Consider the following 27,118-nt stretch of genomic DNA (forward strand, 5'->3'; position numbering starts at 1 on the left):
CTGCAAGGGCAGCTGGGAACCCTACGACAAAAGAAAAAAACCCTTCCGGGCGTGCGCAGCTGAGCCCTGCAAAAAAAGAAAAAACCCTCCCAGCCGGCAGTTTAAAAATGTAAACAAACACTCCAAGCTGGCAAGGTTCAGCTGGACAGACAGACAGACAGACAGACAGACAGACACACACACACACACACACACACACACACACACACACACACACACACACACACACACACACACACACACACACACACACACACACACACACACACACACACACACACACACACACACACACACATACACACACACACACACACACACACACACACACACACACACCCCTGCGGCAATACAACTCCAACACCCCAACCCAAAATAACCCCCCTGCAACCTCCCAAAATGACTCCACTCACACACTCGTTGCTGCTGCAGCTTCCCAGTCCGATGACTGAATGATGAATGGATGGAGCAGGTTAGTACAAGGCTGGGCTGCCGCATTGTGCTACTGCTGCAAAACTGGGGACAGGGGCACCCCCTTTGAGGGCCCATAACTTTGGCTGCCCTGAACCAAACTGCACCAACATTGGGGGGGGTATTGTCAGGACAGTCTTCTGGTGATACCTTGCAATTTTCATGCTGATACACCCAAAAATGCACCCCCCTGCAGGCTGAAGTGTGAAAACACAACAAAAAATAAAAATGCATCCGAATTTCTCGGACGTTCCTGCAGAATCGGATGGATCCGAGCCTGGTAGGCTGGGAGCTCGGCCAGTTCGAGCTCCTCTATCCAAGGCTGGCCGAATCCAAACTGGGGCTGAATTTTTTGCCCATCTGCCCTAAATATCACAGATATCTGTCAGTCTATAAAAGGGGCAGTTATATACACAGGGGCAGTTTAAATCAGGGCCTTGTGGGAAGGGAACAAAAGGCCTAACTCTTCAAGCCTCACTTGATTTTTGCTAATAGAAGCTGAGCTTCTTGAGCTTTTAATAGCGGTTTTAGTAGGGAACAATGTAAACTCTGGTCTTTCACACCACACTTCCTCCATTTCCAAAGTGTTTTCAGTCCCATCATTTACAACAAAGTCCATCTGTAGTCCCTTACTCCAAATGTTTCCTTTCAGCCATTTTTGGTTTTCTTTTTTCACACATGTGTTGTAACAAAGATTCATAGCATTGCTGATTCAATAGTTCCCAAAAATTGAAAAAGGAAGGAAAAGGCAAGAAACTAGAAATTAAGAGAAAAAAGGTGAAGTAGCGAGGTGAGGAACAAAAAAAAAGAGGAGCAAGCACTGAAAAAGAGGTTGGGCAAATGCACAGGGGGCATAGATAGTGGCCTGCCATTTTGGTAGGAAAGAAAGAACATTTCAAATATGTTCACACTTTGAGGGAAACTAGCTCAGAAATGTTTCAGCAAAAACAATGTGGTAAAAGTGTTTTCAGAAACAGAGAAAAAGCTGTTTGGAAATGTTTCCAGAACCAAGTGGGCAAAAACTAGTGCAGAACTCCACAAAGGAAACATTTTATTATCATCCTGGAAATATTGTAAGTGACTTGTATGGAAAAGACCTCTGGTTCAATTATGAGTACTAAACAGGGGCAGCATAGGTCACATGTTTTCCCTTCCTGTATAGCTGCAATTTCTATATTCTCAGTAGTCAATTTGTCATTTAGATGCTGATGGAGATTCATTATCTTTGTCATTTTTGTTGTGCCCCTTATGTGGTCTGAAACTGGAATAAAATAAATACATGGTCAACGGTTAGGTTTTGTTTCATACATAATAATTTCCACTATGGTGAGGAACTATTTGTTTCCTTTTTTTAATCTAAAAAAAAGCTCTATGATACATTGTTTTTGAGCAATGAATAGTTGTTGTTCATCCCATCATCCCACAGACAAAAGCAGTACAAAAATTTTGGAGTAGTTTGTGTTATTTATGGATCCCTGTCAGTGAGTATATATATGACTAGGTCATAAGAATACATTTCGGAATGAACTGGCAAACACAGTGAAATATAATGCCTCATTAGCGTACAAAGGACTCTTCAAAAGAATACGTGTAATCATGTCAATCTTAAGGAACAGGTGCAGATTTGTTATGAATAAGGTAAATGCATGAACCTTAGTGAGTGTTTAGTCTGGCTAGGATCTGACATTGGGAGTTTTATTTCTGGGATCTTGGCTGGTTACAGAATATAAGGCATATTTGTATGCAATACAATAGAGAGACGATAACTGCCTAAAAAAGGTCAGAACTCTTAGGAAGCCAGCCAATGAGCCAAGATCAAAACAGACAATGAAATAATCACACCAGCTTCCTGGAAGCCCAAGAAGGCACAATCCCCACTTGGATCAATTTTCTGGTGGCCATTCAAGATTACTAAATTTCTTTGGATAACAAAAATTGCCAACCTCAAGCTATTAGCATTTATTACCATGACTTTTGAGGATTGGCAAAACTACCAGGGGCTAAGCAATTTTTCATTGCTAGGACCATACATTTTTTGGATTAAATAAATGGTCATTTAATAACTCCCATTCTTTCATTAAAGTCATCCATTAAAAGAAATGAGTTGTTCGGAAAATTGCTTTTAATGTTATTAAATATTATACCCAGCTTGGTCCAGTTATCATTTGATCTATGTGAAATTGCAGATGGAATATATATTCTCAATAAAATTATAGAATGAACACCCAGTGTTAGCAGCACAAAATCCTGTACCATTATCATTTCTGAATCATAGATGTGCAACACTGTAGAAAGTAAACATGCTAGCCCTCCTTGGGGTGGCCCCAAGGGCCTTTTAATGCACTCTGTAGCTAGAAAAATATATACCCCCTACCATCCAGGTTTTCTAGATGAATAATGCAGATAAAAAAGTTCTGATATTTTCACAAGTAGCCTTAGAAGACTAACCTGCCCCATCTCAGGTGAGAAACTATTATATGGGTAAAAATGAGTAAAGAACACCTATGTGTATTTTACTGTGAGTATGCAGATTAATCAGACTTGATGTATTTATATATTTATTTATTTGATTTGGTAAACCACCCTACCCCCAAAGGGCTAAAGAAATGTTCTTAGTCAAGATAATGGTCAATTCTGCACAGCATAAAAATAATGTGTTACAACCATTATTTTTTCATCCGGGTCTATTTTATTCCATTTTTGTCCTTCCATTTTCCATGAAGGAAACAACCTGTTTTTTTCCTGCCCCTTCACATGAACCTGCTAATTATTTATTTTACAATTCAGATGTGCAGGTACAAAGATCTCATTTTTCTTGCATTCTGATTGGCAGTTCCATTATCACAGTCCCCCTTCTGCCTGCTCATGCCCTCTGCTAAGGAAATGCTTCTCAATGGCGGAGAATTTACTGCAACCCCAAGACCACCCCACCCATTTCTACAGCGTGGGAAAAAAAGTTTAGAACTTTGAAACCACACCATATGTAAACATGAAGCATGCAACCCCACCCTTAACATTGGGATATACAAAATAATAAAATCTGTCCAAGAAAGAATCAAAACTGTATGCCCCATCCATGTCCATCTGCCTAGCTGCATTCTCTGAGCACCCAAAATAATAAAAAGAATAGGAAATGTTTGTTGTGCATCCATTGTACTCATAGTCACTGCCAAGGAGACAAAATGTGCTTGGGAGATGTTTCTGAAATTGTGGTCTATCACACTGGTCAGCAGCTCAGCAGAAACGAAACTGACATGATGTAAGGCAGGAGAACGGGCGGCGGGGCAGGAAAAATGAAATGGTTGGGTACCCATGCCACACCCACAGAAGCGGGCTCCACCCAGGATTTTTCAAAAAGATCATGATTCAGTGTTTTTTGAAAACCTGGGTTGAGGGAAATATAATGACTCAATACAGCTTTGGGGAAGGGATCCATGCTAAGTTCTTTCCCAAACCAGGATATTTTGCTTCATCAACCCATTATATTTCTACAGTGCGGAATCAACCGGTGTCTGTGTCCATATGTAGGTACCTGGATAAATTAGTAATGAACCATGGTTTAGAATCCTGAGTTGCAGAGAAAAAAACATATTCCAGTTTGTCCAAGCACTTGCATTCTGAAAACTTGATGATCTGAAGACTTTTGAAGCCACAATGTCTTCTGTCATGCTCTATAAAGTGGGGACGGGATCAGTGGCATACCTCCCATAGGGACATGTAAAATCACATGTCCCCAGGTGCTACCAATTTAATCACATGAGGGTCCAAAATTGCCCCCCCCCCCACCTGTGGTGTTTTGCTGGCCTCCCAGTTGGGCCTGTTGTCAGCCCTGCGCCTTGGCAGTCTGTGTCACCCCTGCGGCTCTCTGGCCACACTTTGCTGGCCTCTTTCCCCCATGCTGGCCCCTGCAGCCGACTAACCTGCTCAAAATGAGTCTGTGCCAGGTGTGAGGGGGCTATGCGGCAAGTTCAGGATGGGAGCAGTTTCAGTGCCAGGTGCGACAAGTTCAAGGTGAGAGCAATTTTGGCGCTGGGTGTGGCAAGTTCAGGACGGGAGCAGTTTCGGTGCCAGATGCAGGGTGGCCGAGCGGCAAGTTTGGGGTGGGAGAAATTTCATCGTTGTGTGTGCCAAGTTCGGGGCATGAGCAATTTTGATGCCTGGGGCGGACAGCAAGTTCAGAGGGAATTCAGTTTCAGTTCTTGCCCCAGGTGTCATTTCCTGTAGGTACGCCCGTGTACGGGATGCAGCCACCCAGATTTCTGTCCATCCTGGACAGATATCTCTTGCTTGTGACATCTGAATGCATCCTCTGTCTCTGGGCTAGTGAAACTTGTATGTGTAGTGACCCTGATTCATTGTTGATTCATTGTCAAAGTGTATGTGAAGCTAGCTATCTTGTCAGTGAACATCTGGTTTATCATTTAGAAAAAACTTCCCCAGACAGAATGTGATGAGCACATCAGGGAAATAATAAATTATCTCAGTTTATTCAGAATGTACTTCTTACAATTGAAGTAATTTAAGTTTAAACACACAGAAAGATAGACCTAGCATACAACCCCAGCATTAAGAAACAATACCATATTGGGAATATAATGTGATCTGTGAAAATGTGTTGAATTCAAGTTTTATAAAGCTTCGTAGCAATAATGGAGACAATTTGTGTAGGCCAGTTTCTATGTTGTCTGGTTTGCATTAATACCACAGCAAGTATGCAGTGTCAGAAGTTTCTTGTGGTGACTTTGAGAATGATTAAGATTAAGCTGCCTCTCCAAACATCTGCAAGACCATTGGTGGCTTCCGTTCAATGTCCTGGTTCTAACTGTTGGGACAAAAATGTGAGTTGGAAACTCTGAGCCAAGGCAGTTCTTTTCCTACGTTACAGTTCACTACAGGTAGAAGTATTGGCAAAAATCTGTCCCTTGTGCAAATTCTTGCCTGACATTAATATTGCTAATTTTATTTCATTGAACTGTCTGATGTCTCTTTTTAGATTATTCAGTTGTTTTTCCAGACATTTCATGGCATTGATGTTAATATTACTTTGCTGTTAGGTATTGGCTGACACTGCCATGTACTACATGAAAGGAGATTTGCCATCTGAATAGTCTAGGAGGTGTTAAGCAAAATTAATCTAATGGTCTCGTTCACGTTCCCGCCCCCAAACAACAGCCAAAACAAGAGAGCTGCAGAGCAGATTGGGGGCCACGGAAAGGGAAAGGGAAAGGGGCCATGGAAAGGGAAGTGGAGGTTTTGATCCCGGCATTAACTCAACCCCTCCACAGATGCAGGCTGCGGTGGGGAGGGAGAGACCGAGATTAAAAGGTATGGGATTTTATGGAACCAGGGGAAACCAGGCATATTTTCAATGTGGGGGATCAGCCACCATTAGCTTTCTAAGAAGATGGTAAGAGTGATTCAGCATAAACATCAAGTTTCCTCTGTCCTGATTCATTAAAAGCTGTTTGATATAACAACTTTTGAGAGTAACACGATAGTTAATTGTTGTGTGTCCAAACTAGAACCAAAACAATTGCTTGCATAAGCATGTCATATCAGTAAGATCCTTTCTAATATTTGTCATTTTTGCCACATACAAACACAAAGATGTACACTGGATATTATAATGCCATTACACAAGAATCCTGTTCAGTAATAAACTGCCACATCAAAGTAATCTATAATCTTCTAAAACATCTAGGTTACCAATCATATAAATATGAAATGATCCTTAAAATAGGCTAACCCCCTTTTTATTTGCATAGTCTGAACGATCTTTCATCGGAGCAATTTTTACCCGGAGGGAATGTCTTGCATTCTTTTTTATTTCTTCTAAGAAAGTAGGTCTGTTCTCTGCCTGACTGCTTTGCCTCGGGAAATGGTTATGAGAACAATAGTTGTCAATCACTAAGGAGGTTGAGTGCATATGATCAGCAAGTAGCTACTCTGGAATTTTGTCATGGCACTATTGTTATCAGTATATCATAAAAATAAAAAGCAGATGCTCTGAGCATATGTTTAGCAAATTCCTGGTGAACTCCGTATGACCTTTTTATAGGATACTTGTAGTTCTTCCATTGAATGTATCTGCTTAATATTTTCTCATGAGAAAAAAAGACAAGAGCTTTTGGAAATTTATCTGTTAGGTTTTCTTTGATACTTCATATATACAAATGACATTATTCTTTTGCCAGTCCTCCATACATATAGCTCTCACGCATGGAGAGACTGCAGTTGCAGAGTAGTGGAAGGGCGCATGAAGCATTTTTAGGGAATACAAGACCATGTGCACTTCCATTAATCCTATCCTGACCTCTTTTGTGCTTTGTTTGGACATACAATCACAGACTGAATGGAGATAAGTACACAACTTTCTGGCTCACCTAATAACCTTGTGTGGTAGCTGTGTGAGTGAAGAGAGAGAAGCAACGGAAGGAAATTGCTCAGTAATCATCTAGTGATCATCCTTCTATTCATGAGTCCTGTGGACTGTGCCCACAATAGGATGGATTGAAGCCCAGTATGTGTAGATAATAATAGCAGACTTTGAATCCTAGTATTGTTGTAGATTTATACAGTATAGCATAGTGTCCCCAAATGGAAACATGTTTCACGTTTGAAATGATTGCCGTCTCAATGCTTTCATTCTTATATGCCTTTAAGTTGTTTACGTGTTTGTGTCCAGAAGTTGTAAACTAACTGGATCCTACCATTTGGCTCAGTGACCATTATGTCTTTGAAATTTTTTAAAAATTATCTGAGTAACTGCACTAAAAGACACCAAATGTTATAGCCTATAGATGACTTTTATATCCTATAGATGACAATGTTATATCCTATAGATGACTTTTTTGTTCCTAACATATTCTTGCATTTTTGCATTGCATTTTTTGTTTTATTAAACAATCAGGCAAGATTTTGTGGGTGTGTAACATTTAGAATGTTGATAGATCAATGGTTGACTCAGTGTAGGACAGATTTATGGGTGTTCAGTAGTATAGAGGGGAGTTTTCAGGTAACTAACAATGCAATCTTAGAGTCCATTGGATTTAGAAAGATTTAACTCTGTTCAGGATTGTAAAATTATTGAGTCGCAAACCATAGGCAAAATACAGTGAAAACTGAGGATTAGATACCATCAGAGAGATCTGGGCCTACAAGGGGAAGCAATTTTCACTAGTTCTCCCTTCCTTCAATGGTTCTCTGACTCCCTGCTCAAGTTCTTTCTGGGGCAGTTCCCACCCCTCATGAGTAGTATTTCAGGGGCATTTCAGACTTCCATGAGAAGGTTTTTTGATGAGATTTTTAAAGTCCCACAGATTAATCACCCAGCTTAATTGTCTCTTATTTCAGTTAATGGGACCAAAAAGTGCTTCCCCTTGGCCATGATCTGTTTCAAGGCCAATTTACACATTATATTGAAAATTAGTTATTGGATCTCTGAATGCATACGTCAGTGGCAATAAGCTCCTCAGTTTAGTCTTAGCAGTGTTGCAGAAGGAGGTTTAATCCTTTTCCTGCACTGATTCCCTGATAGAAATTTCCCTGAGCTGCTTTAGAGCTAGGAAGAAAAAATACCTATTGTATTTTTCAAAGTATTATAACATTGGCTCTTCAATAAAAAAAGAGAATTTTACCCCTTAGCATAATGTACATAAAACATCTAGTGACAACACACACAAAAATTGATTTTGACTAGAATCTGACTTTTTTTGGTACTTGCCTCCTGGATCTTTCCCCTTACATCTGAAAAAAGAAGCAGCCTGCTCCATTGGTGTCATAATAGCTTTCGTTACCACGCACATCCCTTTTTAACAATTTGCCAGGAAGAAATTCTTGTTTCCAACAGTTTAGACCTAGCTTAATTCAGTAAATTTCAGTTTTGTCTTATTTAGTATTTTACTTTGTTTACTTAGTATTTTGTATTTTACTTTGTTACTGCCATTCTCACATCACTTAATATCATTAATTGGGGAATGTTTAGCTGAGGAAGTCCTTGTAACACTTCATTTCTGTTTTTGCTCAGCATGTGATAGTTTCCACTGGGGACCCCACTGCAGTAGTCGCTGCCAGTGCAAGAATGGAGCCTTGTGTAACCCCATTACTGGAGCTTGCCACTGTGCTGCTGGATTCAAGGGATGGCGCTGTGAGGAACACTGTGACCAAGGGACCTATGGAAATGACTGCCAGCAAAAGTGCCAGTGCCAGAATGGAGCCATCTGTGATCATGTGACTGGAGAATGCCGATGCTCTCCTGGATATACTGGAGCTTTGTACGCAACAATTATATTTGTAATATAGGGAACTGCAGTATAGTTACAAGATCGTATATATTATGCTTCCTTTCCCAAAGGCTTGGTGTGGGTAACAAGGCTTTTTCATCTCCTTGACCCGTACACAAATGACAATCAATGTATTTAACATATGGTATTATTCCACAGTGTGGTGTAGCAGATGGAAGACTAGTACCAAGAATACCTCTATTCAAATTTGTCCTGAACCTTGATCTCATTGGATGACTTAGGATCTATCAGTATATGTTACAGTGTTATAATTGGTGAGAGGATCAGGTATATGTCCTGAGTTTCATAGAGGGAGAAGCATATAAATAGTAATACATTATTCTTTATGCTAATACCCTTTGGGTCATGGCTAATATTTGCATTACAAAACAGATAATAGTTTTTTACTTAAAACATTTTTAATCGGGGGGGGGGGGGGGGATTTCAGGTTTCAAAAACCATTTTTCTCCCAATAGATAGTACATGAACAGCCTTATTCATGTGCATAGAAAGAATAAAAGTACAGTAATCGACAAATCTGTGCTGTAAGGTCTTATGGTTAACACAGGAGTGTGTATATGTAAATGCATTTAAATGCATTTAAATCACTGCTGACTTATGGTGACTATAAATTAATAACCTCCTAAACATCCTATTGTTAACATCCTGGCTTGGGTCTGGCAGACTGAGGCTCATGGCTTCCTTTATTGAGTCAGTCCATCTCATGTTGGATCTTCCTGTTCTGCTGCCTTCAACTTTTTCTAGTGTTATTGCCTTTTGCAACGATTCTTGCCTTCTTATAATGTGACCAAAGTACAACAGTTTCAGTTTGGTCACTAAAGCTTCTAAGGAGAGTTTAAGCTTCATTTGATCTAGAACACACTTTGTCTTTTTGGCAGTCCATGGTATTCATAAAACTTTCCTCCAACACTCCATCTCAAATGAATCAAATTTCTTCCTGTTAGTTTCCTTTGCTGTTCAATTCTCATACCCATACGACGTAATGGGGAATTCTGTGGCATGAATTATCTTCGTTTTGGTTGCCAGAGACACATCCTTATACTTAAGGATCTTTTCTAGGTTCCTTGTGGCTGCCATTGCCAGTTTCAATCTCCTTCTCCCTTTAAACTTCCTGATTGGATGTTTTTATAGTGGTCTAAGACTGCAATGAACAAACAGTGACAATCTCCCTTTTGCTTGATGATGGAACTAAGGAATTGAACAATTTCAGTTTCTTCACTGTCAGCCTTAAAGTTGTATAACTGCCCAGTAGTTGTTATTTTGGTCTTCCTGATGTTCAGCTGTAATCCAGCTTCAGCACTTTCTGCTTTAAACTTCATCAGTAGTTGTTTCAAGTCTTGTATTTTTTTCTGCCAGTTATGTGGTGCCATCTCCATATTTCAGATTGTTAACTTTCCTTCCACACATTTTCACTCCACCTTCATCTAAATCTAATTCATCTTTCTTTATAGTATATTCTGCATATATATTGAAGAGAAAGGGAGATAAAATACTTCCTTGTCTGACACTTTTGCCAATTGGGAACTATATTCTATCCTAATGGTAGCCTCTTAATCAGAAAATGGATTGTGTATCAAAACATTTTTTTAAAAAATAACCCTGGCTTTTTAGCAGGACAGCATAAGTCAAATATGTGTTCAGAGAGCAAGCTAGAAGAGCCCTTGTTAGTCCAAAATTTAGATGAATATCAGTGATCTCCATTTTATTATGCATCGACTGCTAAATTATATTTATTTTTTCTGTCTGTTGGGATGGGCAGCCCCATCCAAAGCTTGAGGTGGCTGGGGACAGTGCTGCTGCCATGCCACCACACCACCTCCAGAGGGCTTTCTGGTGGGGTGGAGAGGCAGGGAAAACTAAAAAAAAAATTCCCACTGCCAGAAAGCCCTCCATAGGACTAAATGGACTTAAGGGCTTAGGCACCGCACTCTCAACCCTAAACCCTGGGCTGAAGCTGAATAACATTGGCTCCATTCCTGGGAATGCCCTAGCCTGCCCACCTCAGTGTTGGCATTTGATTGGCCATCAGCATTGCTTTGCAGTGCCCCAACCTCTGAGCATACTGGTGCATTTGCTCCCTTCACCAGCGGGGCTGCCCCTTATATGGCAAAGAGGGCAAATGCACTGGTGCAAGGCCATGGTGCTCTCCTCAAGTGCTTTTGCTACCCCCCCACCCCGGATGGGGCCATAAAGACATCTGTGAATCACCACAAGACGCGGTTGCTGCTCGGGGTGGGGAGAAGCGGGACCAGCTGATGCCCCCACAGTAAGGGCGGAAGGAGAAATGGAGCCAAACTAGGAATGGGCTAGCATCACCGGAAGAAAGGAGGGGCGAGCTGAGACTTTAAAGGGGCTCGCCCTCCTTTGTGCTGGGCCATGTGCTTGCCGGGTTATTACAGCCTTGAAAGAAAGCAGGGCTAGACTTGTTGGAGCTCAACTGGCATGTTTTAAAAACAATGTTGACTGATATTCATGTCCCTGCTACAAACAAGTTGTGAAGACTTTAAAAACTAAGCTTTTACTAGGGAAAATGTCTGCAGTAAAAATTAGATTTATCTCAGGAGTAAGTAGAAAAGTTGATTGGGGGGCTCACCTAAAGAACAAAAATAAGATTTCCTCAAATGTAAATTCTTCATTTGGCTATATATGTACTGAAATATAAAAGGTAAAGCACTGGAAAGCCAGACAGTCCTGTTACACAAATTGAAACAGCATGCAATCTCTATACTGACAGGTCTTTAATTTTTTTTCTTAAAGCAGGGTGCAGTTTCTGCAAAAATCTGCAAATAAAGAAGTGGAATTAAAAGCCTAGTTAATTCAATAAATACAAATTACATACTTTTCCCCTTATAACCAGAGACTAGGATATAAATTAGATTAGGCCAGAAACATCTGTCATTGAATTGCTAACAGGGACCAACTTACCAGGAACTTTGTAAATGTATTTTACATTGTAAGTAACAAAAGAAGCACAGCTTAACTAAATTATCTTGATATGTTCCCTCTATTATTACAGATTTGTTAAATATCTGTATTTGTATAATTTTGGATATTGCTTTTGGATATTATTTTGGATATTATTTTACATGCTTTGGCTGAAAAATTCTGTAGCATATTCAACACAAATCAGAGGTTTTCATAATTAAGCATCATATTTAACATACACCTTTTTTTTTTAGCTGTGAGGATCTTTGTCCTCCTGGTAAGCATGGGCCACAGTGTGAAGAAAGATGTCCATGCCAGAATGGAGGAGTATGTCACCATATAACTGGGGAATGTGCCTGTCCTCCTGGATGGATGGTAAATAAAGCTTTTAAAATAGTATAAATTTTGCCATTGTGGGCTTCTGGAAAAAAATATAATTGGAATAACAGCCAGTCATTGAGCAAAAAATAAGACTAAGATGTGTGTTAGTGTCTTATATCATCACAAGGGATTTTCAAATCCAAATGTTTACAAAAACATATATTATTTGATATCCTCTAATGACAAGGTGCCTAAAAAGCCTTATGGTGAATTGGGGAGTAGGGGGAAACCTTGCATGTCCTATCGCACACAGAAATACTGAAAGTCTCACAAATACTTAGTTTGGTATTTATTTATTTGAATTTCTATTATTTTTTACTGCCATAAACATCTGATCTAAATTGTATTCAGTTACAAAAATATTTACAGCTTTACATTTTAAACTGAAAAGTGTTTCACAAACTCATAGCCAGTGCTTTATTGGATTCAGAGAACAGCTGATAATTGGTTGGGTTCCACATGAAGAGAATTTTTCCAAAATTAGGAAGCAGCAAATATCTCTTTGATTTCCATTTGATATTTGATATATGAAGGGAATTATTAAGAGATATCTTAGGGAGTGTAAGAATTTAGAGTAGAAGGGAATTAGGATAGAAAATTTCTAAATATCCGCCATGGGTCTGTAGCTGGTTACTTGCCATCCTTAGCTGTCTGGCCCTACCTGAGGTGCAGTCCAAGAGAGTAATTAGACAATATGCCCACGCATGTGGGATGACAGGTATGCAGCCGGACTCTCAATCAGATATACATCAGGAGAACTCACCTTAAAAAAATGTTTGGTTCTGTGAAGGAGGAAGGCTCGCTTTGCAGCCTGGAGATAGTTGAAATTCTGGAGGATCCATAGGCTTTACCTGGAGGTTAGTCCTTTCTAGGGCATGTGGAGCAGAAGAAGAGGCAAAAGTTGTCTCCCACCCTGCTGCTTTTCTGCTGGTGAAGGTGGAGTGAAAGAGACTGCTGGAAGCTTCTTCTCTTACAGATCTCACTCACTGCACTGAGCAAACAAGTTTTTTCTAAGGTGAGTTCCCTAATGTATGTCTGACTGTGAGTTTGGTGGCACACCCATGACTCCACACATATCAGTCCTATTGTGTAGTTAAACCCTAACCTTCAAGGCTGCCATTCACAAAGTTGGCATTCTTTGTTTCCACTTTTTGGAATTATTTTATTTTAAGTAAAAGGATTTGAACATAAGGTTTGAGTAAGAATCACAACCTAATATTCAACCGGATTTTAAAACAAACATGAAGCATACATTTATAACTATATGACAATATAATGTTTAGTTTTTGATCCTTAAATGTTTTCTTGTACTGACTTGGGTAGACAAACAAGGACGAGTTAGATTTAAATAGCCAAATGTTTACTGATGCTCGGAGATGAAAGATGAAGTCATTTCATGAGCTGAAACATTCCAGCAAATTAACAGCCTAACACTTATGGCAATATATATATTATGTTGCAAGCTAAAAAATACATGGCATTTTAAAGATACTGTTTACTATAACAGCCTACTAATCTCGTTCATTAAATCCACTTCATCTTTCCTCCCTGCAGCTGCATTTCCATGTATAATATCATTGAAGTTCTGTTTCCAAACAGGGCACAGTCTGTGGTCAGCCATGTCCAGAAAGCCGTTATGGAAGAAACTGCTCCCAAGAATGCCAGTGTCACAACGGAGGTACTTGTGACTCAGCAACAGGCCAGTGTCACTGTAGTCCAGGTTACACAGGAGAACGGTAAGAAGTAACTTCTTCAAACTGAACCATAATCAAAACGGAGAATGAAGAAAGATAGAAGTGATAATTTATAAAAACCCAGAAAATGTATTCAGACAGTTAAGCAGTTTAATTCTCAATTTCCTTGAAAAAGACAACTAGAGAATACAAACTTTTAAAATATGGCACATGTCGTATATTGAACAAATTTCTATTTTTTATATTCTGAATGAAATGACATTTGTATTTTTTCCACTACAATGAAAATAAAAAGGGAATAAAAGCATTCAAATGAAAAGATGGTTAAACAGCTCACAAAACATCTGCAAAAGTCAGCAGTCATTTTAGAATTGCTTCATGTGCTTCCGGTTTTGTTTCTTCCTAAGTAACCACCTACGTATATTTTGAAGAGGAAAAACATGATTTATACTAAACTTGATTGTTGTATTCAGACATGTGGCTAAGGGCTCAGGCTGTGATGTGATGGTGATTTAGGGGTGACTTGGTGCAAAAATCATGAGGATCCCAAAGGATCCATGTTTTTAAGCAGGTTTTTGCACCACTGCAAGGCCACTGAGTGTGGGATGCATGTTTGCTATGTTCAGACATGTGACCAGGGGCATGAGCTGTGATGTGATGGTGATTTGGGGGTGGCCAAGGGGAAAAATCATGAGGATCTAGGGTGACCAAGGGGAAAAATCAGGAGGATGAAAGCCCAGGGGAAGCTGATGTCAGTCAGCTCCACCCCGGGAAGATCCCTAGCCCACCCCTAGCTATGCTGATGGCCAGGTCTAGGCCAGAATAGCTCTGAGACATCAGTCCACTTCAGGTGCTGCTGAACTGTGCAGTGCCTGCCCACCGCCCTCTTTGCCCCCTCCACTGGTGCATTTGCCACTTGTGCTGTTGAGGTGGGCACCTGCATCAGTGCAAGCCCATGCCAGTTCCCCCAAGTCCCTTCAAACCCCCCTACACCCAAGACTAGGCTGGCTGTCAGGCAAACTTACCTGATTCAATGGGAAGCAACTATGGTGAGTTGGGATTATTTGACTGGCCTGGCAAGCATCACAAATGCCTCACGAACTGTTTAGTGACTGCACAGTAGCTTTTTTTTTGCTTGATCTCCAGGCTTAATTAGAAGATCAAGCACCCACAAATTAAGTGAAAGAGTGAGGGACTTGGAAAAAATGGAAATTGAATTTCTGGAAGAGATGAAAGGTGTCAGCGTTTTTTAAAAAAGAAAATTTTCACAATGTTGTGTGTATATTGGTCATTGAATAAAATAAATATTACTTACAATGTTGTGTGGACCCAATCCTGCCAGGACCCAGAGCATAGGGAGATGAAGAGCTCCTTTCCATTACATTTTCAAGTGACAAAATGGCCACAAGCCATGCTACTAGAAGATTCTGATTTTGATTGTAGGGTGTTCTGATAATTAAAGGATGGTACCATTTGTAGTCTTCAAACCACTTGCACTTGAACAGAGAATATTGACAGACATCAAACTTGTGCTGGACTAGATGGACTCTGGTCTGATCCAGCAGGCTAGTTCTTATGTTCTTAAACTTCTATAACCTAACAATTTATGTAGTGCCACCATTGTGACAGGCCCTCTACATTATTGTTCCAACCAAAGGGCTCATCATTCAATGGGCAAAAATGTTGGGAGGTCAGGAAATAACGGTGAATATTATGGTGATAGAAAGGTATGCAAGCAGTGACATTTTTGAAACACATATTCAAAATGGAATTTCCAGGATAAATGTTTTTTAAAAAATTACATAAATGTAATTATTTTTAACTTCCCACAGGTGCCAAGATGAATGTCCAGTTGGAACTTTTGGAGTACAGTGTGCAGAGACGTGCCAATGTATGAATGGTGGAAAGTGCTATCACATTAGTGGTGTATGTCTCTGTGAGCCAGGATACACTGGAGAACGTTGTGAAATAAGGCTGTGCACCGAAGGTGTTTACGGTTTCAAATGTGATAAAAAGTGTCCCTGTCATTTGCCAAATACTCTCAGGTAAAGTTCTAGAACTTTTGACTTTATTGGTATGAATTCATTTACAAGTTAAGCAACAGTTAAGCAAAGTGGGGAGCAAGAGACAGAGGGCCTTTCCCCACTTATACCGTTTTTTTTTCCCCGCTGGCCAGGAGAGTAGCGCGGGGTCCCTCGGCACTCCCCACTGAGAGGGGCGGCGACAGCGCAGCCGCCCTGAAGCTGCTGCTGTCGCACCCCTCAGCGCGCAGCATCCCAGGCGCTCTTCTTAACGGCGCCTTTTGATGGCCCCGCGCAGAGCGCGGGGTCGTGGGGATGGCCAGGCGTGTGCTTGGGATGCTGCACGCTGAGAGCAGCGCGCGGCATAGAGGGGAACGACGAGAGTGGGGAAAGGCCCTAAGATGAATTTTGATGAAGCTAAAATTATGTCAGTCACTTCAAATTCTCAGATAGCAATTGTAGTAGCTGCTACAAGGCATATGCTTTTTCCACACTAGTTGTTTACATTGTATTTTGCTGCCAGATGCTACATTTAAAAAAAATAATTCTGCATGTTTTTCCTTTATTTGGTTCCTGGAACGTTTCCCTTCATTTTTCTGCCATTGTTTCCCCGAGCACCTTTACAACGTTTTTTTCCCCTATCTGTTTCCAAGCTAGTATTCATTAAGCATGCAATCATGTTGCAATTGTCTTTATTTCTCTGCCCCGGCTTTTATCGACTCCTCCCTGTAGTTACTCAATCTCTCCAGCCATTTTATCCTCCCACTCATCCTCCATTATTCTCTGGGTTTTTCTGTTCGCAGGATCCACATTCACAATTAAATATATGATGAAGCCACAGTTTTATCAATCTCTTGAACTTTGTTGCTATTAAAAAGAGTTGAGATTTTTATGACATCTAATAAAGTTATTTAAAGTTTGCGATCAATGTTTTGTAATGACAAGAGTGTATTGCCTTGCATAATATAGCATTTCTGATATTACAAATATTATGTTTGATTCGTGTTTAACACAGCTGTTTCTTCATTTTTATCATTGGTAACTTGTGATCAAATCAAATTGCAGATGCTCAGGTGTAAACAGAACCATATTTTTAAATATGTTTTCAATATATCCCCTATACGTGACAATATATCCCCCATACGTGACAAATAGAGTCGGTTTAGCATATTTTTACTTCATAGGTTAGTGTATAACAGTAAACAGTTTAGAACAGAGAGAAAGCAAAATGAAAGCAATATATTTTAGACATCCTTGGACATTAAATCGTATTCACCGTGTTTTTTTTATTAACATCTTTTTAATGGAAATTGTTGATTCAGCTATTCCTCCTCTTTTTCACTTTTCTACCAATGATTCAGTAATCATTTGTACCAAAAAGATCAGAGTGTACAACCATATGATCAGCTGTCACTGGAGTTACAATGTGTGAATCTCTATTGTAAACCATGGTTTTATAGTTAGTGAACCCTTTTTCACTGCCCCATAAAAGCCAGTGGAACTGGTGAAGGATAAATGTCTCTTCTTCAGTATTTTTCCAGTTATATGCATACAATTCTGCATTGATTCATTGACTGGCTGATTATTTCTGGATCTGATTCCTGATATTTAAAGCTAAATCGCCTGGGACAAGGATACTTTAAGGACTACCTATTCCAGTCTGAACCTACGTAAATATTGAAATCAATATTCCAGTCTGAACCTACATAAATATTGAAATCAATACAGTCCAAGCTTTGCCAGAAATGACATTGTACATGGCTCACAAACAGCCACAGATGTTCTCCAAGAAGCAATTGAGCCACTGGGTTTTTTTTCTTATCTACATCTAAGAAACATTCTGAATGCCAGTGTTAGAAGGTAATGTCAAGGGAAACCCTGATGTTGGTCCTCTGGGAGGATGAGTTGGCCACTGTGACATTGTACTAGATGGACCATTGGTCTGACACAACAGGGATCGTCTTATGTACATTGTATTTATCTCAGAAATTATTATTATATATTCAGTCTTAATTTCAGCCAGTTTGTTTAGCATTCTAGGGCCTAAGCCCTTTAGTTCCTTTGTTTGCATCCAATGCTCTCCAGATAGGAGAGGGGAAGACTCATCAGATACCCACCAAGTTGTGACAATTCTTACTATTAAGTATAAGCTAGAATCAGAGGATATCCTGTGGTAGTTGATATGGGGAAAACACCAATCAGTGGAATTGCTGGTGGCTAAAACAGCAACATGTCTGGGAAGCTGTTTACCTGTGTACCTTCACTGGAAATCTGGTCTGGGGGTTACTTCAAAGAGGAGAGGCAGAACAAGGAAGGGAAGCTCTGCTCTGCATTTAGCTTCTGAAGGTGCTCCTGTTAAACCTTTTCTTTCCTAATCTGATGGGGAACTCTATGGGACATGGGGAAGTAAAGAGAAGGATAGGAGTGTGAAATACTACTTTGTTTGCCTTACTGCATATTGAGAATATCTGAAATATAGGATCATATTCCTGTAAAATGTTAATTTAAAGAGGGAAGTATGTGCAGCATTCCTTAATATCAGTTTTAGCTGTTCTTTCCTAATTAATCTAACTACAGAAGAACCATTGAAAGCTTCCAAAGTCTTTCTGCTTCCTATATTTAATTACAAATTACAGAATAGTAATTTGGGTGTCAATCATTATAAGTGCAGGTGCCGCATCTTCATACTCATTGTGGCAGGAGAACAAGGGTGCAAAATATTTGGGGCAGCACTTCAATTCAACTGCATTTGTGTTTCCATTGCTCTGAGAAAGGGATTAGTATTATTTTTCCCCATCTTGGTAGCATAAGACATGTATCATTACAACACTGGACAATGTTTCTATGGCACATTCTGATAATGAAATAGCACTTGCCGGTCACTAAAACTGGAAAAACGGGGCCACCCACAAGCAAGAAGGCACTCTGAAATTTTAAACAAATGTTCATGTATGCCAAAAGCTGACTTTTTGTTTCAACCCCCAAAGATGGGGAGAATCCTGCAAAATAGGGAGAAAGTTTGCTGCCCTCATGCATCCATTCATCCTTCATTTTGTACAAAGAGTAGGTGCTGTCCCTCAGTCTGCCAGTGACAGAACTGAAAGAAACAAGTGCCTCATTTAGCCTAATTTAGTGGGAAGGAGTCTCATTGCACATATTGCAAAGAATCATTTTTCAAATGGAACTCAAATTCAGTCATGTGGTACCTATCCTCTTCCTAAAAAAGGCAAAGGATGTCATACTGATTTCAACATTGTAGTGAGGTAAATTCCCTCACTGTAATCTCTCCATAAATACAACATCCTAGATTTATTTATTTATTTATATATATATTAGTTTTTAACCGCCCATCCCCGAAGGGCTCTGGGTGGCGTACAGCAGGCCTGCAACAACAATACATAATAACATTAAACACAGCAGGCTAAAAACAACATGTTACACATAATAACTAAGTTAATTTAAAACAGTTTACAAATCTATAACCATAAAAACACAGCAGCAGCAATATTATATGGCTCCCGATCCCAAGGCCGGGAGGGGACAGTGCTGATTAGATAGTATATCAGGCGTGCCAATGATGGTGTGGCACGCAGCACAAGGGCATCCTAGAGGGGGAATCCGTGGCTGGCCTCACCAAAGGCCTGGTGGAACAAAACTGTTTTACAGGCCCTGCGGAATTCACCAAGATCCCGCAGGGCCTGGACAGCTGGGGGAAGAGTGTTCCACCAGGCAGGGGCCAGGGCCGTAAAAGCCCTGGCTCGGGTAGAGGCCAGCCGCATCATGGAGGGGCTGGGGGCCACCAGTAAATTTGCCTCTGCCGATCACAGAGGCCTACCCGGGACATATGGGGTGAGATGGTCACGAAGGTATGAGGGTCCCAAGCCGTGAAGGGCCTTAAAGGTTAACACCAACACCTTAAAAGTGACCCGGAATTCCACTGGAAGCCAGTGTAGGCGGTGCAGAATGGGGGTGATATGCTCTCTGAATGAGCCACCCACCAACAGCCGTGCCGCCGCATTCTGGACCAGTTTCAATTTCCGGATCAACCGTAAGGGAAGGCCCGCGTAGAGCGAGTTACAATAGTGAAGCCTGGAGGTGACCATTGCATGGATCACAGTGGCCAGGTCGGCCTGGGAGAGATAGGGGGCCAGCCGTCGGGCCTGACGAAGGTGGTAAAAAGCAACCTGGGTGACATGGGCCACCTGGTTCTCCATGGAAAGGGAGGAATCCAGACAGACCCCCAGGCTGCAGGCCAGGGAGGTAGGGGTTAAAGACCCCCTCCAATACCAGCAGCTGAAAATCCCCGTGTCCCCCACCCCGGCCCAGCCAAAGGACCTCCGTCTTCGATGGATTTAGTTTTAACCTGCTCTGCTTCAATCAACCAGCAACCCCCTCCAAACAATGCTCAGAGCCGCAGGGGCCGAGGTCGCCCCCCCCCTCCATCATCAGAATGAGCTGGGTGTCATCTGCATATTGATGGCAGACCAGCCCAAAACTCCACACCAGCTGAACAAGGGGTCGCATGTCGAAGTTAAACAAGAGTGGGGATAATAAGGCCCCCTGGAGCACACCGCAATCAAGTGGGCACCTTCGGAAAGCCTGGTCCCCACGCCACACCTGCTGACCCCTATCCCGGAGGAACGAGGCTATTAAATATAATAGTCATCTACAAATCACAGAGAACATCTTATGGAAATATTATGGGTCCAAGCCTTCCTGAAAGAAGATGAGGTTTGTTATATAATGAGGTTTGTTATATAATGCAGCCCAGGGCTTACCTGGGGCTGCCAATGCGGCAGGAGACAGGGAGAAGCAAGCCCCAGCTCCCAAGCATGCACGCGCTTGGGAATGGAGCATATGACGGGGCCCGGCAGGTTCTGATCTCATGACGGGAGCCCTCGTCACATTCCCGAAAGGGGGTGTGCACACCTATAAAAGGCGGCGCATAGGGTGCTCAGGCCTCTTTCAAGGCAGCCCTTCCCTTTGGTTAAATGGTTTTAATTGGGTTCATAATGTTTGTTAAATGCTTTTCGTCACAGCCTTGGCGGGTATGGGCACAGGAGCACATCCTTTCTGGGGAGGTTGAGCTTGCGTGCCAGACCTCCCCTTGGTTGGGGACCTCAATAAGAGGTCTGGGGTGGGGTGGGCTCGATAACGCAAGTCATGGAGGTTCTGCTAGGGAGCCCACTACCCCCAGCAGGAAGGGGTGTCACATAACGGGCATGCACTCAGGTGGCACCTAGTAACTTTCTGTCCCAATTACCCCAATATGGATTGGGGACAGGGCCAGGTTCAGCAAGGGTGCTGCCCACCTGCTAGGATGTGCCCCCTATGCTCGCCCAGCTTCCTATATTGTGTTAATAAAAAGGACTGCGGCCCAATTTTACTCCAAAGAGAATTGTGTTTATGTTTTTGGGGCAAGCGAGACTCCACATATCAGCACACAAAGCACGTTGTCATGATTACATTTAATCAAGTGATACCAAGAGGTGGTAGGTGCACATCTGCCAGGATTTGGATGCCTTTAACTGTGCAGTCCTATACCCTTCTAAGCCCCTGACTTCAGTGGATTGAGAAGAAGATAACTCTGCTTAAGGATTTTAAAATGCCCTTTTAGCCAGTGAAGCTTGACTGCTATGCCATGTGGCTACACAAATTATTCAGTCTTATATAGATACTCTTCAGTGAACTGTTACCATTAAGGAATTTCTAATTCAGTAGCTGAAAATCTAAGGATAGCCACAGTGAAAAAGAATTACATCTAGAAATAACCGTTTGAGTACTTGAGAACAGTCTTAATATGAGTTTAATTCTTTGAATTATAGTAGAGCAGTTGTAAATATATTTGTCCCTCTTTTGGTCTGTCCCTAAATATTTCAAGAGTTTCAATCAAGGACCAACCACATAGAGAAATTCCCTAATGTTCTTGCTTCTCCCATATTAAAATATGTGTGAATGCACTAATCTATGCATTTTAAAATCTTGTCAATATTGTAAGGGAAGGGAATGTGTTTTTGTATGTGCCTGTGATTCAGTAATAATAGACTTTGAGAAAATGAAGTTGACGTGAATGAGAAGGGAGTCTCTCACAGAGTATTTTTTTAAAAAAAGACAAGAAAGGAAGGCAGTCTTGTGCCATAGTTCATTTAATGTGTCCAGTCTTGCATTCACTTTTTCTAGAATGCCACAGGGGGTATGACTTCAATCAGTGATCAGAGTCCATTTTTAAACAGGCTGCCTATTGTAAACATAATTGATCTGGATATTAAGGCTTCCCTTTGGTGAGAGTTAAGCTGAGTGCTTTGTCTGCCAGAGCACAACAGAGCACCCTATTGTGACCACTTTCTGGGGCAATATATCTTAGCACAGCTGATGATGTCCATTTGTTACAAGACAACAGCTGTGTGGCTGGCCATTGAATGGAGCTGCTGTTTTCAGGTAGAGGCAGCTGGTCTGTCACCAGGTATGAAATCCTGCAGGCTATCCACATTTGCTAAGGTGGTAAAGTGCCTTGGCGTCTTTCCTGTGAAAGTGATTTGCCTCATTTCTAGGAGAAAAAAACGCAGTTTCGGTTTTAAAGCAGTTTTAAATAGAGAGCATGTAGATTTCAAAACACTATATCAATTAACAGAGAAATTCAAGAATGTTTCAAAAAGGAATATATATTTCACAATATATTATGAACTTGAACTCAATTATAGTCAGAGGTATATTTTTTGTTTGAAATTCTGCTGTAATGAGTCATAAATGCAAGACTATTTGCCTATTTAAAGCACAGTAGGATGACATTTTGCTTCAAATTTTAAAGTTTCAGAGTTCCCCAAAACATGGTAATAACCATATTAATTTTAAATTCCTGTATGATCAGTAACTTTCCATAATACAGAAAGAGGACAAATCATTCAGGAAATGGAATTCAAGTTTCTGAATTATTTCATTAGTAATGGGAAAATGCAGTGTTTGCTCCTATACACCTTAATCCCAAAATAAAGATTTTTCCAAAAAGTCTTCTATGCAAAATCCTTATATACATGTCTATAATATTGCTTTGCTGCCTTGGCTTCTTGGTATCATATTTAGCTCCAAATGTTTTATTCCTTTCATTTTTTCATGGCAGCTGTCACCCCATGTCTGGAGAATGCTCCTGCAACCCAGGCTGGTCTGGATTGTACTGTAATGAGACATGTTCTCCGGGATTCTATGGTGAATCTTGTCGGCAAATCTGCAGTTGCCAAAATGGTGCTGACTGTGATAGTGTGATTGGAAAATGTAACTGTGCTCCAGGTTTTAAGGTAAATAATTCGGATCCTCTTTAACTCTTCCAGTAATGTTATCAGTCAGACCCAGAGTAGCCGTCTTGTACTAATACTACTAAAAATGTAATCAGGTAATTTAATTAAGGAAACAGTTTTAAGGTCATATCTAGAGGTTAAATGGATCTGCTGGAATCACATATCCAGCAAAGGAGAATGGAAAACTTCCAGTGAGGTATGAATATTGACTATACTGCAATAAAAACATGAAGAACAGCAGATGTAGTACTGATCTAGGGATTAAAGTGATAGAGTTGAAACGCACTCACTATTAATAAACAGTTTTTTCCCCCTTGGGGTAATGCTGTTTATTGTTAAAAGGTCTGCTGAATTATACTTTTATGCAATTTTTCTTGGCCAATTGTTTCTATTTAAATTAAAATTACATGGTCTAGTCCATCACTTTAAATTGCCTCTGTTTAGAGTAGAAGCAAAATGAAGCAGTGGCATAGTAGTTAAGAGCAGGTACATTCTAATCTGGAGGAGCCGGGTTTAATTCCCTGCTCTGCTGTTTGATCTGTGAAGGCTTAGCTGGGGAATTCAGATTAGCCTGTGCACTACCACACATGCCAGCTGGGTGACCTTGGGCTAGTCACAGTTTTTCAGATCTCTCTCAGCCCCACCCACCTCACAGGGTGTTTGTTGTGAGGGGGGAAAGGCAAGGAGATTGTAAGCCCCTTTGAGTCTCCTATAGGAGAGAAAGGGGGGGGGGGTATAAATCCAAACTCTTATTATTGGAAGGTATGTGATCCCTCATAGCAACTGATATAAAATAAATTATAATATGGGAGTTTTGATGCATATATTGACTATATCCAACTTATGTTGTGTCAGGAGAAAATATTAGCAACAATTGTAATTCTCAAATGGTCTAGATAATGCTAAGAGACTCCCTTAGAGAAAATAAAAAGGATAAAACATTTTTCCTGCAGGAAGATAATCTCTTTTTCTACAGTGAATACATCAAATAACCACTCAACAGATCATGTAATCACATAGGAGAAACACAACAATGGTAGCACAATCCTGTGCATGTCTACTCAAAAGAAAGTTCCATAGTAATCTCTAGGGCTTACTTCCAGATGAGTGGGTATAAGACGGCCACCTTAGACAGCTGTTCTATTTTAACTATATAATTAATTCAGACTTTTCCTTGAAAACAAAAAGGAAACAAGACCAAATGAAACCATTCTTCTTCCCTCAATTCTATACTTTTGTTTATTTCTCTCCCAACATGTTTTAGGGTTCTGACTGTTCTATTCCATGCCCTCTTGGAACATATGGATTAAAATGTTCTTCTACATGTACCTGCAAAAATGAGGCTCTCTGTTCCCCAGTGGATGGTGCTTGTACTTGCAAAGCAGGTAAGCTAAATAATATATGACTTATTCTTTGGGGTTCTTTCAGAACCAAAGTTTTTAAAGAGGCAAGGGGTAGCCATAAGTTACATTAATGACTTGTCAGACATTAGTGCACCAGTTCTACTGACTGTTTATACAGTGAGACAAGACTTCTTACTTTGTCATCTCAGCTCTTAATTCAGTGCTTCTCAAAAATGCAGAAACTTGATCTAATTACACTGCAGCAACTGAGGCATGAGATTGCAAAAAGGAAACAGGAATAAAATACAGCCATTCTAAGAACAGTCCACTGACTTCCTTGGAGTAGTTACAATCACATATTGCTAGGGAAATGGAATACTTTTAGTTCATAAATTTCCAAATGTTTAGCTTCACATATAAGCCAATGGGAACATTAGATAAAACTGCTGTCACTTTAATGATCACTATATTTAAAATTTTGTTGTGAAAGTACATGATGTTATGCTTCAACCACATACTTTTTGTAGCTGAAGCATCTAATTTTGTAGTTGGAAGCTCAGAACCGACTCATGAGACAGGTTCATCACAACATGTGTGTTTTGAATGACATATTAATTAGATTCAGCACAGTTACTTTCTTCTAGCCGTAAACAAAATATAAAATTAGAAACTCAGTTTGTGTTGGTTTTTTATAGCACCAAGCCTTTATTGGCATATAAGATGATACAGGTAAAATACAGGAAAAAAAACAGATTTAAAACAATCCCCAAAGAGGATGATAACATAGAATCTCTTAATAACAGTGACACAGCAAAGTTAAAAAAAAACAGCTATCCTTTACAGTGTATAATTTCTAGTAAAAACTTGGCCACTAATTCACAAACTACAAGATCAGGGTTATTTAGCAAGTATAAGATCTTTTAAGTATCTGGAATCCTGTCACAGTTCAAGGAAAGAGCATTTGCATATTTTCCCCTAATTCCCTCATATTTAGTGCAATAGAAGAGGGAATGGGCGAAAGTTTCCAGTTTATTAGAGTTATAGGAGCAGAATCTCTTCGCACCCTCTGTTTTTTTAAAATCTACCATATAGCAGTGGTGAAGGCAGAATACTGAACCTAGCCAATGATATAACTCTCCTTAGGCTAGGGTTCAGCATTATGCATATATAATCTGCTGTTCATCCCTGTTTAAATGGTATCGAGGAGCTAAGGGGTGAACATCTTTTGGATGCCGCTGCAAATAGGTTTTGAGATTCTGTTTCTAGTAATCTTTCTTTCAGACTATTAAAGGCTTCAGCATAGGACAACATACCCAAGGATTCAATAGAAATGCCAATTTCCTCAATTTTGTTTGTAATTAATGGGATCTAGTTGGAAAATTTGGATTCTGTTATCATTAGATATAAATAGCTTGAAGGGTCCTGTTGAAAATGGACACATAACCAGAACCTAAAAGTTCTCAACCAAGCTTTTGTTTCTGAGGTTGATTTTCCAGTTTCTAAACACAATGCTGCATAGGGCACACAACGTGGCAGCCCCATGATTTTGTGTAGAAATTTAGAGTGATTGAATTTAAAGAGTAATTTACCAATTTAATCCAAATGGGGGCCCCATATAGCAGTTGAGATTCTATTTTGGCATTAAAAACTTTCAAAGCGTCCAGAATATACTGGTTTCCCCTGCTGTAGAAGAAGCACAGTACTGCATTTGAGTTGACTGAGGCCATATCGAGGGCCACTTTCCGTTGGGTAGACCATACGAGATTATGACCGAATGTTATCCTGAGATATTTAAATTGCTTTACCTGTTCAATTGGATTATCTTGTATTTTCCACTTGAAAATTTTTAAATTTTTGGCAAATAAATTATAGATTATATATAGATTTCAAGATTTCTCAAAATTGATCTTTAATTGATTAGTCTTGCAGTAGATCGCACAAGCATTGCAGTAGATCGCACAAGCATTAGGCGGGATAGTCCAATTCTAGAGCGGGACAACAAACCGCATCATCTGCATATAATGGTATGGGGATGTGGGAGGGACCTAGTCTGGGACTATGACCTTTAACCTCTGAGAGTGCCAACGGTAGAGTTTGTGTTGATGATCACAGGTGACTGCAGCTCACATTCTGTTAAATTTTAAAATGAAGTGTCTTCTATAGTATGGGTTGGATCCAACTAGCTCCTCTATTTGTGGGAAAGGAAGCAAAAAAGTTATACTGGGAGTTTTGCATGGACAAAAACTATGTGGGATAGGTGCTATTAAAATTGGACCTCCCAGTCAAACCCTGAAGGCTTCTATTTGGTTGCAGCAGATCTAGGTTTAATTTTATCCCAAACTTTTTAATCAGTATTCATGACTGAGGGCTATTATGTATGTTGTAGTTTTTGCTGGATTTATTGCTCTATGAAATCACAGCTTTTTAAATGTTTTGCATGTTTTTTGATGCATCCCCAAATTGGTTTGGGCTCTATTCATGATTTTCCCATTTTTTTTCCCAAGTGGTAACAGGGCAGACTTTCCTTTTAAAGTAAGACCTGACTGAATTGACTTTATGTGAAAAAGCTTTTCCTGAACTTGTTGTCAATGCAAATACACACCCCTATGGTATCCACCGTACTCATACCCTTTCTATTACACATGTTCCTTCCTATTTCCACTTCCCATCTGCATTATCTGTGTTTTT

General features: G+C 40.3%; 1 protein-coding gene across 2 annotated transcripts in view; it reads left to right on the plus strand.

Annotated features, from left to right (window-relative positions):
* Positions 1 to 27,118, plus strand: part of MEGF10 (multiple EGF like domains 10) — a 138,299-nt gene that overhangs the window by 69,737 nt on the left and 41,444 nt on the right. For both annotated transcript variants that reach the window (XM_048503647.1, XM_048503646.1), the window contains exons 6-11: positions 8,498 to 8,744; positions 11,954 to 12,074; positions 13,680 to 13,816; positions 15,607 to 15,819; positions 22,913 to 23,087; positions 24,352 to 24,472. In XM_048503647.1, the coding sequence (XP_048359604.1) occupies positions 8,498 to 8,744; positions 11,954 to 12,074; positions 13,680 to 13,816; positions 15,607 to 15,819; positions 22,913 to 23,087; positions 24,352 to 24,472 (1,014 nt within the window). The remainder of the gene's footprint in view (positions 1 to 8,497; positions 8,745 to 11,953; positions 12,075 to 13,679; positions 13,817 to 15,606; positions 15,820 to 22,912; positions 23,088 to 24,351; positions 24,473 to 27,118) is intronic.

This window comes from Sphaerodactylus townsendi, linkage group LG07 (genome assembly GCF_021028975.2).
Source record: "Sphaerodactylus townsendi isolate TG3544 linkage group LG07, MPM_Stown_v2.3, whole genome shotgun sequence".
NCBI lineage: Eukaryota > Metazoa > Chordata > Lepidosauria > Squamata > Sphaerodactylidae > Sphaerodactylus > Sphaerodactylus townsendi.